We start from the raw sequence: 16,910 nt of genomic DNA, 5'->3' as shown, positions 1-16,910 counted from the left end.
GCTCATTGGTGCATTGTGATAGATTTGCTGTGTATTATTAGTTGGATACGGTCACTGTCTGACTGAATGTGTGCCAGAGTCTAATCAGCACCAGCAAAACAACCTCTTCTGATTTCCTTATGGTTATCCTTCGGATCTGTTCTGTTTTGTTGATTGAGGAGTTTGATGTCGCGTCTTTCGATTGACCTGACTCTATGTACATGTACATAAAATAGCTTGCGTGTGTGTTTGAGAGAATTTGTCGATGTTAGTTGTATACTTCAATCTTACATTCCATGTCATTTGGAAATATTATTTCTGCCGTGCTTCGGAATCTGAATCCGAGAGAGGGGGGCGAGACCTGGCTCAGACATCCGCCGTTCGCGATGTTATGCTGGGAGATCGTGAATGTATGACGACGCGGTGACCGTTTTTCGTCACGAACCCGTCACTCTCCACCAGAACGGCCGTCTGACGGCCTTGAGGATCGCCGTTACTATCCGGTGATTCCTTTGATGATAGACTATGATCCACTACACCTATGTTCGTCTGAGAACCGCTGAGAATTCCTTTACTTTTACCACTACCGGGGGTGCCACCGCCGCCGCCTATGCTGCCACCAGCGTTTTGGCTACCATTGTCTCCACTACCTACTGCAGCTCCGCCGCTACCATCATTATCATTGCCGTTGCCACCATCATTTCCGTTATCACAGGCATCTATTTCAAGATCATCTCCGGAACCGTCGGTTCCACCGCCGTGACGCTGCTTATAGCGTTTCCATGCGTGTTGTATCAGACGGGCGCAGTACTCCTCGCGTTGTCTCCAGAGCGTAGACGACACTGGTTCGTAACCGACTTCGTCCGGACGCTGCTGTACCTCGCCGAGCTCTGCCGTCTCTTCGATAGGATTTCCTTTCCGAGCGAAAAAGTCTTTCGTTAATGCGTCCAGGATGTCGACACAGAACATCATGTCGCCTCGGCATATAGGAATATCCATCGAAATAATTTTATAACGATTCGGTTTGTGTATCTGCAGGGGCGGTTCCAGCACGTCCAGAAAGTCGGACAGCTGATCGTACCGTACATATTGGGTACCATCCGGATCAAACTGCTGCCATATTTCGTAGTACATATCGTAGTCGTCGTCCGTTAAGCCCTCCTGTACGTCTTCCGTTGCTTGGGAATAGTTTTCGAGAATAACAGCAATGTACATGTTGATGACGATAAGAAAACTTATTACTAGATACGCCAATAGGTACGTGATGCCGATCGTTGATGAACCACAATTTCCCGGGTAGCCTTTATCATTGTCCGGCGGTAGACAGTCCTCTTCGTTGATAATACCATCTAGCACACCATCCCACCCGGCCGAAGTAGACATCTGCAATTCAGAATGGATAACATACAGGGTGCATCAGCTGTAGTGTTCCACCATGCACATTTGCTAGCTAACAGTGACTTACCTGAAACAGCAAGATCATGCTCTGGCCGAAGGTTTTAAAGTTGTACACATCATCCAAGCCACTCTTATCCTTGACATGCATGAAGAATGACATCCCAAAAATGGCAAAGATGAACATCACCAAAAAGAGCAAGAGGCAGATGTTAAACAGTGCAGGCAGCGACATAGCTAACGCAAACAGCAACGTCCGTATACCCTTGGCACCTTTTACCAAACGCAATACACGGCCCACTTTTGCAACTCGCACGACTCGCAGAAGCGTTGGAGATACAAAGTATTTTTCAATAAGATCACTCAACACAAGACCTGATGTGGACGGAAACAGAACAAGCAATTAGAAATAATGCGCACCTCGTGATGAATGCTGCCAAAAGCAATTATCCTCACCTAAAATCGAAAGAATGACCACAACGAAATCAAAAAGATTCCACGGCTCGATAAAGTAATGGTAACGTAGAGCGAAAATCTTCATCAAACATTCACTGCTGAAAATGCAGATGAATATCATATTCAAGTAGTCTAGTACCGCGCTAAACGTTTCTGATTGTTTGTAGTGATCCAGCGTCATGGTTAACATGTTGAAGCCGATGAACAACATGATGATCATGTCAAACTTCTTATTCGTTACTATTTCGAACACTATTGCTTGCGGACGCCACTGTAACGAATAGGGGAGGGTGTTAGTGTGCCAAGTTAAGGTACAACGCATGTAGTTGTTTCAAGACGCTTACCCTTGGTCGTGGGATTGCCTTAAGAGGTTTCTTCGATCCCATCTTTTTCATAGCATTGTAGTACTTTTTCTGATCTTCCGTCATGAACATTTCCAGTGATCCTCCAGCTTTCTTTTTCTGCTCGTTGAAGTTATCAATAATCACACCGATGAATAGATTCAACGTGAAGAACGATCCAAAGATAATGAAGAACACAAAGTATAGATACATGTAGATGTTTGTTTCCCGTATGGGCTGTTTGCCAACCTGCAAAATACAAACAAAGAACAGAGATGTAGATCATTTTCAAAACGCTCCTGGTGCATGGGCAAAAGCATACATCACGCGAATCAATGGCATCGTTCATGATTTGTATCCATCCCTTAAATGTCGCTACTTGGAAAAGACACAGATACGCTTTACCGACGTGATCGAAGTTCATCGGTGAATTTTCCCATGTGTAGTTTTCGGCTTTGCACGCATTTACGTCCGGAATTATTTCGTGAGGTAATGTTGTTTTATTTTTATCCACACACTGCCAAAACAAAGAGATGACCCCAAAATGGATTAGCACGAGCATTGCATTAAAATGGGAAACCAGGAATAGCAATCGAAATACCTTGAAGTATTTTCCAGCAAATAATTGCACTCCCATAATAGCAAATATCAGCCAGAATATCAAACAAACCAGCAGCACGTTGAAGATGGACGGTATAGCTTGAACCAATGCATTCACGACGACCTACGCAATACGGTTGTGATTCAAAGATACACAGTTGATTCGAATGGTATAGAGAAGAAAACATTAATAGTGGTTGTGCGAAACGACAAAATGGCATATTATTTACTATTGTTTTATATGGAAGAGTAAAAGCTCAACTTTGTTACGTGTAATACTTTGAACATAATACGTGCAATACAATGGTGAAAATCTAAGTAATTGGAATGTACAGCGTTTCATTTTTTTTTTCATTTCACTTACAGCTCTGTTGATAACACAGAAAATGTATATAAAATATAGAACCGATGCGCAGAACTGTTTGTGAATTGAAAAACGAGAAACACAAACGGCAAGACATTCCATAAAAAAATATTAGTAGATGAGCTGATTTTCATAATGATAAGGTAACAAAGGAGTTATGGGAATTTTCATGCTGATGATATAATTCACAACAATGTTATTTCACAGTGTAGTTTTTAACATATAATAAACACGTTTAGTGACAGTTTCATTACAACATCGCGTGTACTACAATCATTATGTACTAAGTGTAAGTATGTATGTACATCAGATATACGGCCCGGCCGTTCTTCAGACAAATAAAAAAAAAAGTATGTATGTACATGATGTATACTGGATAGCCATGACACCAACGTACACTTAACGCGTTATTTACAAGCAAAACAAATTTCCATTTCACAAGTGTGACAGTGTTACAACAACAAAATCATAATCATAATCAAATGAAGCAACTAGGTTGGAAATGCAACAAATACGGAATAAGGAACCACTCTACTCCTACTCATGAAATATTCAGATGCAGCGTGATGAGGTAATGGCCATAAAGAGCTCTAAAAAATATATGTATAGAATCTCATTTATAGTAACATAGTCTACTTCAGTGTTTTATGATTCAAAAATTACTAACACCATGGGAGCATAATCTAGAAAGAGCGGTTTTAAGGATAGCGCGATTGGTTTGTTGATGATGTTTCGTACTGGTTTAATGCTTTGAAATCAAATGTAAGTAGTGCAAATCGATATGTAAAATGACTGTTTGCTCTATGTTTAATGCTTTTGGTTTTCGAAACTTATTAGAGTAAAGTAAATACTTTGGATATTACGTACCCTCATTCCCTGCATACGGGACATGGCACGTAGCGGTCTCAGTGCTCTAAGAGTTCGCATGGTTTTGAATGCTTGAATACCACCAGCTCCACAAAGTGAAGCAACGAAGTTTATTAAAGATACCTAGGAAAAGCATGGGTCAAATCAGGTGAACATTTAGTGGTTGATGAGCATAACGTTGATCTGTAACCACCCGTAACTTTTGTTGTCTCCATATGATTGAGCTACTACTACATTTCCTCATGATCATCGTAATGTGTAAGTTATTGTGTGGAGATCATATAAACTAAAGGATTGTGTTTAGATCTTGCACATTTGCATTTAAACTGATACATGATTTTAATGACGAATCCTAAGAATATGCAGTGTATGTGTGTGTTTTTAAATAAATTAAATAAATGTACATATTTTTATAAACTTCATGTTATTGTTCCATATTTGCATTTCTTGATCAAAACAATAAACAAGCAAGAAATTGTAAATTGTTCAATGAATATAGTGTATAAAAAACCGTATCGATTTCTGTTTTCGGATCAGAATAGATTTGCATCGTTAATGTAGTTTGTGTAAATCATTTGTAAAAATGCACAAATTTTCGTTGGCCAGGTTAATTCTCTAACTATGTTCAATTTTTTCGATCGAAATAAAAAATATGTTTTAACCGTACGATACCATAACTCAATGCCAAATTTACCACTTAGTTGGCATCTGTTGAAAAATGGAGTCAATGTAATTATTTGCAAATCAGTAAGTATACAGAAACTAAAGGAATACAAGAATACAAGAAAAAAACGAACACAACACATAAAAGTGACATCGACACATACTAAAGCGACTTGTTTGCATCAGCATCAGCTACATGTATAACACGTACAGCAGCGTCTAAAAGGCACGAAAGGTCGTTATTTTCATTGCTTTCAACGTCATCTGGTCTGACCATACGCTTTTTAAGGAAGATTGAGCAGATTTTTAAGCTTAGACCAAGATAATCACGCATAGCATTCAACATGTCCCTCCTTTAATCGATTGATTTATTGTCAATCCACATGTATGTACAACTGTGACCCCAGCAATCGTGGTTATCAACGATTTTATAAGCCATTCGTGAATTCCGGAAGGAAATCTAGTTTAAAAATGATTAAAAGTCTACCGATGCTATTACTAATTCTGCTTTTTGCTGATCATGGTAGATATTTGTGGTTTTCACTTTATCGTTAATTAGTTTTTGTACACATATGTGAAGTGCATTGCAGAGTATCATAGTTTGATAGACAAATAGAAAACCTCCCTAATTGTTTGCTTCTTTTTGCGATTACAAAATCGAAAAGGAGCTGCTAAGCCTTTTCCTTTCCTGCCGCAAACCATCAGATTAATGCCGGTTGTCCCTATCGTGTAATAGTGTCGAAAATATACTATACAAAACATAATTTTTACCAAACGGAAACATTGTGAGTGTGATTTTTTAAAAGAAAATCTATTATTTGTACCATACAAATTATGATACAAAAAAGATGTACAAAGCTAAGCTACCCAAACATATTTTTAATATACCCTATCAACAAGTAACAGTAGTGTTAATGCTTTAACATGAATACTGGAATCTAAAACACTAGAATTACAGGTAACCAAGAGGGAACTGAATATTTCATAAAGTGATATTCATAAGTGATAAAGTGAATCAATTTTGTTTAGTTTTTGTTGTCATTTACAAAATTTTCAAACGATTCATTTCTGTTGGAGGATCTATAAACGTTTGCGTCATAAACGTAAACAATTACCGGCATACTGACGCTGCATGAACGTTTTACAAATGTTTAGAAAGTTGCACAATTTCACACCTAAGAAGAAGACCGTTACAAAAAGTGTTCGATTTATACTAAACATCGAATAGTACACATTGTAGAACCATAAGCTGCTTTAAACGTTTGCTCAATCGTATATATAAACCAGCCACGCGTAACAAAAGATGGATAGATGACAGATTGATTTCTTTGGACAAATGTTTTGAAGAAAATACAGCACACGTCTATACAAACATAAAGAAGACTACAAGGAGAAAATAGATAACAATCGTGTTTCGCCAGCTAGAATATATAGGAAATTGAAGGAAGAGCAAGATAGCTTCCACGAACAATGTCACTGCACAAAGTGGTACACCATCAAAGCACCAGAGGTAGAGTGGCCTCTTTAGCAAATCGAACTGTACGCAAGTGAACCAAGTGCCTTGGTACTTACTCTCATACCCTCCCAACGTGATACAGCCCGAAGCGGGCGTAAGGCGCGCAGTGTACGCATCGAACGGAACGCTGGAATATCGGCCGCTCCCACCCAGATAGCGGCAAGGTTTATCAGCGATAGCTAAGGAAAAGAAAATCATTGAACAAAGGAAAAAGGGACGCAATGAAAACGGAAATTAACTAAAAGATAACCGACCGGATTCTCTAACGCAATCACCTTAATATAACCTATAATACATATATCTCACAAGTGTGTGCTTAGTTATTTTCAGCAAATAATGAGTTTATATGTTACAAGATTAATCGGTTCCCCTCTCTTATTGGGTTGTGTGATTGTGTGAGAAACTATGGTTAAAATAAATTGTTGTTATGATCGTTTTACTAAGTACATGATATGGAGATAACAGAATTATATGAGGGTCCAGAGTCAATGTGTTCACCGGGCGCGCAGGGCGCTTGTACTTACCATCACGATAATAAAATCAAGCCAACACCAAGCATTCGTAAAGTATACTTTAAAACCTAAAGCTAACCATTTGATTAACATCTCTAAAAAAAATATCACTGTGAATATTCGGTCCATATAATAAAGGATATCTTGAAGAATAGGGCGCTGTGGAAGATGCACATCTTCAAGTGCCTGTAGGGATAAAGAGGGATTGAGAACAAATGATCATTCGAAGAGCTGCGCATTGATCGTTCGATCGTGCCACACTTACCAAGGCTAAGCTACTAAGCAAAATCATAGTAATTACAGCAGTCTCGAAGTACTTGTTCTCAATCAGCTGGAATGTTTTGAGGCGCAGGTTTCCCCAGCCCTGCCAGAACGGAGCATCATCGTCTCCAGCGAGCACCGGGAATTTTTTATAGCAATTATCCGGGCAGCAGTCAGCCGGCGAATCTTCGATAACTTCATCTTCTTCGGCGTGAATAATAAGCTCGCCATCCAGCGGACCTTCCTCGCCTTCGCCTTCGTCGTCTAGCTCTGGATAGAGTAAACAGAGACATTTTACGTGAAAAGGGTGAAGTCGGGACCTTTCGATCGCACTGCGATACCTACCTTCGTCAATTCCTAGATCCTCCTTGCTGGCATCACGTTTTTCTTCGCCCTCCATCGTTTCGGCGCTACCTTTGTGGCTTTCGTCCTTGAATGGGCGATTTTTGTGACTGCCATAAGATTTGATACTGGCAGTATCATCGTCCTGCAAGGACACGCCTCTATGATTCAGTTCATGTTCTAATTTATTATCTTGATGATTACTAATAGAATTGCCTATCACCTAATTATCAAGACATAATACACACATAATGAGATTAATGTTTTGCTTAGCAGCTAAAGGTTCTTGTAGTAATAGTGAATGAGTGTGCGTATAAAAACTGTTTGCAGGTTGCAGGCAAAATGGGTTGTGTGCCATACTGGTCAAAATGAACTGGGTAAATGTGTTGGGAAATTTATATGACCAATTAAACAAGACAAAACTCTCATACCAATAACAAAATCACAAAATCGATGAATGGATGCAAAGGTGCGGAACCGATAGTAGGAAAGTTCGTATGTACGTACCTTTGAGTTGTTCATGATCTGTTTATTCTTCTTTGCTTTGTTCTTCAGATCACCGTGAATGGTAAATTCCATGCCATCGCCAATCGCCACTTCGAGTTGGTTGTGCTCCTTGATTCCTTTCTTCAGCAGCCCATCAGCCAGTATGTCATCTGGAGTAAGTTCCAGCTCATTTTCGCCATGTTCTGCAGATATACATGGACATACTCCTTTGCCTAACGCATGTGTGTTTTTTTTTGTTTGTTTGTTTGTTTGTGTGTCATGATTCAGTTTCCATAAAGGTGTGCAACAATTTTCACATATTCAAACGGTGGTACCAACACATATGTTTGTTATGGTCGAATCAAATAAGTTAACAGTGATAGAATATCATTTCAAATCCGCGGTATCCAGAGTTAGTCGAACAAGAGAAGCATATCGGAAGATTCACAATGGCATATGGCATAGCATTCCATTTAACGCAGTTTGTTTCAATGCGCAGTTCACGTGGGAAAATTTAGATTGTAAAAGTAGATAAATCGAGAGAAAAAATTGATACAGTTGAGTTAAGATTCGTTTGTACGCACACGGATATTATAAATATCAGAGCACACACAAAAATACACAAATACACATTTCATCAACATACAACAAAGAAATGCAAACAACCGTTTTCAAACGCAAACAACGACAAATGTCTACTATCATCCACACGAGATCCACAGTTAGGAAAAAAACAAGCGTGGCAGAACACATATTTGGTTTGGGGGGAAAACATTAGGTAAATACAACACACGAACAATACATTTACAATTTTCTGTACAAAAACGTCCGAAGTAATAGGTATTGGTATTTCAAGATCAAGACCTGTTGTTTGATCTATGATGGTGCGGTAAAGCTGGACTGATTGTTTAGTAAGTCCACAAGGTCTAGTGAATTGCTGTTCGCCATCCAAATCAGTGATGATATCTCATTTTGACCTACATTTTGAACAGTTTCCCAACAACATCCGCTGTTGATTTTGATCCAAATAATAGTAAGCTTGCTTATTAGCTTAGCTGTACATAACATCATAAACGATCGAAACAAAATTCATTACTGAAATTAGTTTTCGCGACTAACAAATCGTAGATTAATTAATGGTGCATTAAATAAATGTACATTAAGTTTTTGCATTATGGAATAATTTTCACAGCATTATGGAATGAATTTTTCAAAAAGTCATTCATTTAGCTTATTATGCATTAATTTCATTATTTATTTTTGATTTCTCTATAGACCGGTCAGGCCGTCCATGTTACGGGGGTTTGGTCCGGATGGCATTTTTCCTCGGTCCAGTGGTGTGAAGACCGGCACCGCTACCAGTAAACCACCGGATCGCGCCAAATTTAAATGAATGGGAATTTTATGTCATTTCATTTAACCATAAGGTTCAATTGCAATCTAACAATTTCATTAGATTGGTCAACTGTCGTCAAATTGTGTCGTTTGCTCAAAATCAAGCCAATTGTTTAGTTTTTCTAAGGGGGAGGCCTCGTATATTTCGAAGCTGTTTGGTTGTAGTATTACAGGGGCACAAGAACACACCAAATTACCTTAAGCCAGACACTACTCAACGATACACATATGTTTGTAACATTATCATTTTTTTTCGGGTGTCTAATAGTTCGTCTTCTTCATAACACACAAACATATTAACAATACACGATAAAATACTACCAAACTATCAACACATAATCTAAAGCTCAATTACTACTTTCGGTAGAAGGATAAAAACCCACTCTTGACGATCATCATAATCATAAGAAAACTCGCGAATGTATAAACAAATAAACCAAAACTTTCGGGGATATTTGACAACTTTTTTGACTTTTGTTTAACATTTGTAGCAAAGTTTTGCAAGCAAGTAACTATGTTCAAATTTTCATGTTTTTGTACGTGCGCAAACAAAATTCCTGTGAGTTTATTTAATGCTATGAATGAATCTTTCATGACCCCAAATGAAATGACCTTCATTTTCTCAACCAATCTTCAAAGAGCAACTGTACTAATTGAGTAATTTAAAATATCCTACATATTTTGCACTCCTTATTTAATTTCTCATCATTTAGTCATTTAGTCAATGGTAATATTTAGAGCCCAGAGCCCGGTGCAAGGTTTTGTTTGGTTTGGATTATTGCACAATGCGCAAGGGCTTAATACATGTGACTTAAATTGCCCGAAATAGTTTAAATGGAGATTAAATTTAAGATTATTCTTATATTTAGAGATATAAGTATTATTCATTCTGTTATCAAATAGAATTACAATTGACGATTATTTCTCGCAAAACTTAATTATAAGAAAAGACTCAACTTTTATATCAGGATATAATCGTTTTGAATATCACACTACAGCCCAGTCTATTTGTATGTATGTTTTAAAATTAATATCTAAAATTTAATTTATAGTGTTCTCGAACAATTTGAAAGTTTTGATACAAATTGCCACACTCCCTTGAACCGATGCTATACATATTAAATCTGAACAAGTTAGAAGTATCTTTCAAACGCTGAACTCACATGATGTGCCGTACAAATTTCAAACAACCCCAAAAATTATCACAAAACAACAGTGTTTGGTGGGATTTATCTACACTACAGTGGGTAACAGAAATTAAACAAAAGTATAATCGCACACTAGCGCCAATGTTAGTAGCGGTAATGTAAGTGGATAGTAACCTTCTACCAGAATAACGAACTGAATGGTATCGCTTACCTGTAGGTTGCACGGATGCTATTTGACTTGTTAGTTTGTTTTTAACAAACTTGAGCGCATTCGCTATGTTCGCCTTGATCCAGTTGGAAAAGCGCGATATTCTGTTAAATGCTTCAGCGATCTTGTTGGTCTCGTTGTCTGCCGTTGGTGCAGACAGGGATGAAGAACCGAAATTTGACAAAAGCAAGGCTAAGAAAAGGTTAAGAACCTGCAAAATAGGGCCATTAGTACTAACGGTCAACACGCATGGGAATGTTAGACTACTTACGACTAAATTTCCTATCACTACTGTAGCCAGGAAAAATGGTATGCATGACACATCGCCAACAAGCATACAATCCCACATGGATTCGATCCATTCACCGCACAGCACACGGAACACAATCATGAAGGAATGCATAAAATCTGTAAAATTCCATCTTGGCAGATCATGGTCCGGGAACCTATCCACATTATCTGCAAGAAATTATTTCGAAAGGAATGCGAAAGAGAAATACGAACAATAAACGATTAGGATAACAGTGTTTTCGCACTAGCACTCCGGCATAAATGTAAAGCAATCGAGATTGCACTTGATGTAAAAAGAATCCGCGTGGATAAGCTAGCAGATTTGCTGATTATCGAGGCATACGTAAGCTGTATCTAGAGCTCGTTTTTTCTAAAAGCTTGTCGTTTGATTTTTTTGTTGTTATTTGTATGCAAGATAGCAATCAGCGGACATAAAACAGTATAAAACACGTTCGCCGCAAGTCAGAACAACATACCAAATGCAAGAAAATAGTTGCTGCTCTAAAGGAGATCTTTGCAGTCTGTTGCGATCAAGTGGAATTATAGTGAGAATTTTATACAAATGCAACGACTTTGTACCTTTTCATAGCTATAGATCAGATAAAAAACTACACAATTGCAAGTCATTTAGGTGACACATCAGCAGTCATAGATTTTCTTACAAATGATAGAAAGTTATAATTCGTAATTGAATCGAAAGCCGCGTATTAGAACAGCAAGCAATATGTTTAAGAAACAATTGATATCGTACGCTAAATACTCTACCTTTAACACATATTCAATGTTTTGAACTATTTTTCTAGTCTTTGTACGAATGTATATAACCATTCGAGGGGCCTTTATTAAACTACATTATAACTACTATACCGAAAAGCATAGCAAAAGCACTCATCAGCTATGGCACTATTATTTGCTCAATACGGTAAGCATTGGCCACCGTTGAAAATACCATACACAATCAACTATGTTCCATGCTTTTTCCGAATTACTCTTGAGTATTGTAGTGGTGTACATTTATACAAATGGTACGCGGTGTAAACGAATTTTGCCACGAAACGATTGCCTGGTTTGTTCGCTGTGATTATGGTTGTTTTGTACGATGCTTTCAATCACAAAGTATTTTGCGCCATTTGCAGAGCCCGCTACTTACCGACATAGTTCTTTCCGAACAGCTGCATTCCCATCACGGCAAAGATGAAGATGATAATGCAGAGCACGAACGTCAGATTACCTAACGCTCCCATCGTTCTGCCCATGATGGAAATGAGTAAATTCAGCGTTGGCCACGATTTGGCGAGCTTAAAGACTCGAAGCTGTCGTTTTTTTTTAAATGATTTGCGTGTAACGTGTTTGATAGTTTGAGGAGTTTTGTGATCGAAATGAAATGCGTTTTAAATTGTACAGTTTTGAAATGTTTCGCCATTCGAATTGGTTTGCGTTTGCGGTACGATAGCGACGTTGTTGATGCATGTTGTTTATTTGTGTTTTGTTTGCATGTTGTTGCATTGGTTTGTTTTAGCAAGAAGTGTTAAAATTACATACGATTAATGTGAGAGAAAAAAGAACCATGAAAAAGAAGAAAGAGAGAAATAGAGAGACAGTAGAGAAAATGGGCAAGTAGTAGAAAGCATATGTTTCATTAACCGTTAGTTTTCTTTAGTAAACCAAAACGAGCAGTTAATCGTCGGAAAGATGTTCCTTCATGTGAAAGATCATGGAAAGAAGTCATTCTTTCTGTCGCATTCCCCCGGCACATTAGTATACCCTATCATGCTGTTTCATCTAAATACATCCATTAACTGCAATCGGATACCACTATGATTTATGCAAGTATTCGTATTGATGCATTCAATTCGTCTTCGACTACATCGTAAGATTTTTAGCTACACCAAAGGTAAGCGCAAGATCAGATCTAGTACGCTGTTGCAAGATTGCCGCTAATGCTGCTAATGCCGATAACTAATAACGGGCTTTATCAGTGTCTTGCAGCTAATAACAGGTTTTGCAGAGTTGAGAGAAAAATATTACAACGGTAAATACTTAACCAAGGGACAGAGTTTAAGTGGAAAATCCTAACACACTTTGTGCTCTCAACACACTTTGTGCTATCAAACTATTTTTAAAGCAATCAACTAAACTAAATGTCGTTTGTTTGCTGTTGAATGATAAGTGACTTTATAATTTAAATGCTTAACGAACAAAAGGATTCCAATTAGGAAACATTCTACTGCATGTGGGTTATTGAGCTCGTAAATGTGTTAAGAGTAACAACAGAGCAGAGTGGAAAGTTAGATAGTTATTTAGATTTTTTTTTAGGTAAAACAAAAAATAGCTCTAAAGGCATTTTTGAAAGTTTGTTCAGCATATAGCATAGATGAATAGAGAGCAAGAAAGAGAGAGAGAGAGAGTGAGAGTGAGAGAAAAATGTAATTAAGAAATGTAGCGAGGATCTTGAACGGACTATCCAATCTCCCAAGCACAGGTTTGGCATTTCTCACACTACCTGTGTAGTTCTTGCCAAAAAGTTGCATCCCCATCACGGCGAAGATGAAAATGATGATGCATAAGACGAAGGTTAAATTGCCAAGCGCACCAACTGTGCGGCCCATGATGGAAATAAGAAGATTTAATGTAGGCCAGGATTTTGCCAGTTTGAACACTCTTAGCTGTAATTGCAAGCGTATCAATATTTCAGGATGATATATGATATAACGCATATAATCCGTCGAGCTTAAATGAGTCAAAACATTTAAATTTGCGTGGTATTTCAATCCTCAGGAAGAGTTCAATGTTATCCGTGTTCTATTTGTTGGAAACTGCTAATATAATTTGACTTGTGTAATACGATAAGATTGAAACAGCATGTTAAACAGATTCGTCAGTAAGACGTTGTGGTAAAGGCTGGCAGTTTGTCCAAAGCTATTCAACGGCCAGTAACTCATCCCTCACCGATACTTACCAAACGGAATGAGCGTAATACTGACAATCCTTGAACACCCTCAAGCCCCAACTCTAGTAGGGACAGTGCTACTATAATAAAATCGAAGATATTCCAACCCTCTTGAAAGTAGTATTTGGGGCTCATGGCAATAAGCTTCATTGTTGCTTCGATGGCGAATGTTGCTGTGAAGAACTGTAATAAAAAAATCACAATAAACCATATGTATCCAAAAATCAGCAATCCAGTTCAACACCCTTATTTAACTCAATATACGCACAGAAATGACAAATCTTTCGCGTTGCATGAAATTGTTAGAAACTTACATAGTTGCCACTTTTCAGAGCCTTTTCCATATCTGGATCCATATCATGATGATCTAACGCCATGAACAACGTATTTACTACAATGCAGAGCGTAATGAACAGCTCCACAAATGGGTCGAACACAATAAAAGCAACACCTTCCTGAAATTTAAGCCAAACCCAACAACAGTCCCAGACGCAGAAAATGTCAATCATCTTCATCAGGAACTCGAGCGCCTTATCCTTGAACGTTGGGCCGTCCTCGTCGTCATCCTCTGTGGGGAAGTAATAAACAGAGACTGAACATCGTAGGCGAGCATTAGTGCGAAGGGTTTTGACTCACTTCCGTTTGTGTTGTATTTGTCTTTTTTGTTGTATATACTGTTAACACTGTTTAGTGCAGCAATTTTTTAGCTCGTTTTTTATGGTTGTTGCGAGATTGAAAATCCTTTTTAGCCGATAGAATGTGCCTTGAATGTGTATTTTATGTGGTAAGCTTGCTGTTGCAATTTTTCCAACATAAAATATGATCTATTTTGCAATTAGTATTCTAGCCAAAGCAAAGCATGAAATATGACCATCTGTTGCCGAATATTCGATTCGCTTGCATGATTTGACTGGTTCAATATGACCAAATTGTTTCTACATTTCCTTGTAAAGCATTTTTTGTGACATTTTTTATCACTGTGAAATAGTCATTACTGTAGAAAGAAAAGCCCACAATTCATTATATTGTTCCAGTCTTCCTCTAATACGTTAAAATTTAGAAATGTAGAGTAGTTAGCTACATAGCGCATTTAACTAAGAGCTTGTTCCATGTCAAGCATAAGCTGGTATTGACTAATGAGTTGCTACTTTGCTTATAAAGATTTTTCAAACTGCAAAATTTATCATGTTCCGTCAAAGAAGTGTTTTGTAAATTTTGATCAGTAAAAGCAAAATTGTCTACCCTGTATGAATACGCATTATATTTAGTGTAGCTAGTATTTGCTTTGTTGTTGGTGCAGATGAAAAACCTTTCAAGAATCTCGTTCATTTGGCCACACTTGCATGTTTGTACATTTAAATTTACTTATCCAAACATGCATGCTTCTTGCTTCAGTATCTTGAAATCTGTGTGTCCAACTGTGTGCACGTGAACGGTTGATGCATTTTAAATGTAACATAAAGGACTATGCGTTTAGTTTTTAACGCTAGAATTTAATTCACAAAAGTAAATGTAAGTGAACGTCCAACTTATTAATTTATGAAAATGATCTAAATATGCAATAATCAGTACATTTCATCAGCACATGAAATATTTTGCTATTCATATGGCTAGCTGCTCATCGCATGGAGCCGTCCACTATTATGGCGAGGTTATTGTAAAAAAAATAGTTGAATTGAAACTGATCCAAACAAATACATGTTAAAATTTATGACCAACATAACAAAAACATAATTTAACAGATGCATTCATTCCTTCTGAGGACGTAACATTGGTCACTTTTACATTCCGTTCCAAATATTTTTTTATATTTTACTAACATTACTTCAAGCTCTACGGGAACCAATCTGCAACTTGCAATACAAGGCGAAATCAAACAAAGAAACAAAAACAAACATATCCAACGCAACTATTCTACAAATATCTAAACACATTACTATTACTACTTTCTAGAACTACTGCAATAAAACTGTGCACAGTCTACAAGTGGGATAATTCGATAGAATGATGTCTTATGTTTATAAGCTCTTCTGACTAATGTTAACGATTAGGTTCTTACTTCATACTTCGTTTGATATTCATTACCATGGAAGGCATTATTCATACGGAAAGAAATCTCATTATCGCTCCAAAAAAGATAAATAAAACACAAGAAAGTGGAGTCAACTAGGAGTTTTAAGGCTAGCAACAGATTAAATACACAGTGATTAGTATGTATCAGGATGGTTTTGATTTGTTTTGCACACAAAATGATGTCATAATACAGAACTAAAGAAAGAGATAAGAAAAAAAGGAAGTGAGTGGAATGGAACAATTATTTATCTACAAAATTGGTTCTTGCCGTTAAAATTAACGACACAAAGGAAGATTAGCACAAGTAAAAATCGAAATATCACTGCACAATGGTGTTTTCATACAAAAAAAAAAACAATTTAAGTACACGGACAGGGAACGGAGAGGGGTTAATTTATTTGCCGTCTATTATAAACAACGTTCAAACACATTCAGGGATAAACTTTCATTTTGCTCTAGCACAACAAGTCTAATTCATACAATACATTTTGTCGAAACGCTTGAGTACACCGCATGATGGCAAACGTTACAATTCAAAACTATATTAGCCATGTAACAAATAGCGGTTTTCCTTTTTATACTTAAGAGTATGAAAATTTATAAAATGACCAAAAAGTTTCAATGTCTTGAAATGAATATCCACATAACTGATCAGCAATCAAAAACTCATAAACATCAAGATCATTTTTTAATGTGAATGGAATCCCGACGAACACAGTTTTAGGAATTGTACAATTTTGTATAAATATATGGGAAAAATAACGTCTTATACATAAACACATTCAGAAAAATATTAAAAATACCGTGCGCCAATGAAGATTTCAAAAGAAACGTATGTGAATCACATCGAGTACAGTAATAGCAAAAATCCTTGATCTTTAGACGATTTTAAGTCAAAAAACATCCCTTCCCGTTGAACAAACATTGTTTCAAAGGAAACAATTTGTTAGCCAAAGTGAACACAAAAAATTTAAGCATATAAATTTATGCATAAAACACAAAAATCGAAGAAAAAATATGGTAGACAATAATATATATGACACAAATTCAATGCAAAATCATC

The 16,910-nt window shown here is 37.2% G+C and overlaps 1 protein-coding gene across 1 annotated transcript in view; it reads right to left on the bottom strand.

The window, feature by feature from the left end:
* Window positions 1-345: 345 nt before the first annotated feature.
* The window catches only part of LOC128710819 (sodium channel protein para), a 32,636-nt gene continuing 16,071 nt past the window's right edge, over window positions 346-16,910 (bottom strand). Inside the window, exons 18-33 of the mRNA XM_053805672.1 lie at window positions 14,089-14,366; window positions 13,784-13,957; window positions 11,975-12,137; window positions 10,805-10,992; window positions 10,537-10,744; window positions 7,804-7,985; window positions 7,300-7,441; window positions 6,959-7,224; window positions 6,706-6,879; window positions 6,238-6,360; window positions 2,773-2,895; window positions 2,494-2,688; window positions 2,175-2,420; window positions 1,831-2,101; window positions 1,445-1,749; window positions 346-1,362 (exon numbers count right to left, since the gene is read on the bottom strand). Coding sequence (XP_053661647.1) covers window positions 346-1,362; window positions 1,445-1,749; window positions 1,831-2,101; window positions 2,175-2,420; window positions 2,494-2,688; window positions 2,773-2,895; window positions 6,238-6,360; window positions 6,706-6,879; window positions 6,959-7,224; window positions 7,300-7,441; window positions 7,804-7,985; window positions 10,537-10,744; window positions 10,805-10,992; window positions 11,975-12,137; window positions 13,784-13,957; window positions 14,089-14,366 — 4,055 coding nt within the window. The remainder of the gene's footprint in view (window positions 1,363-1,444; window positions 1,750-1,830; window positions 2,102-2,174; window positions 2,421-2,493; window positions 2,689-2,772; window positions 2,896-6,237; window positions 6,361-6,705; window positions 6,880-6,958; window positions 7,225-7,299; window positions 7,442-7,803; window positions 7,986-10,536; window positions 10,745-10,804; window positions 10,993-11,974; window positions 12,138-13,783; window positions 13,958-14,088; window positions 14,367-16,910) is intronic.

The sequence above is a fragment of the Anopheles marshallii genome, chromosome 3 (assembly GCF_943734725.1).
Source record: "Anopheles marshallii chromosome 3, idAnoMarsDA_429_01, whole genome shotgun sequence".
Classification (NCBI taxonomy): domain Eukaryota; kingdom Metazoa; phylum Arthropoda; class Insecta; order Diptera; family Culicidae; genus Anopheles; species Anopheles marshallii.
Note: the sequence above shows the minus strand (reverse complement) of the source record. Positions and strands in the feature narration are given on the sequence as shown.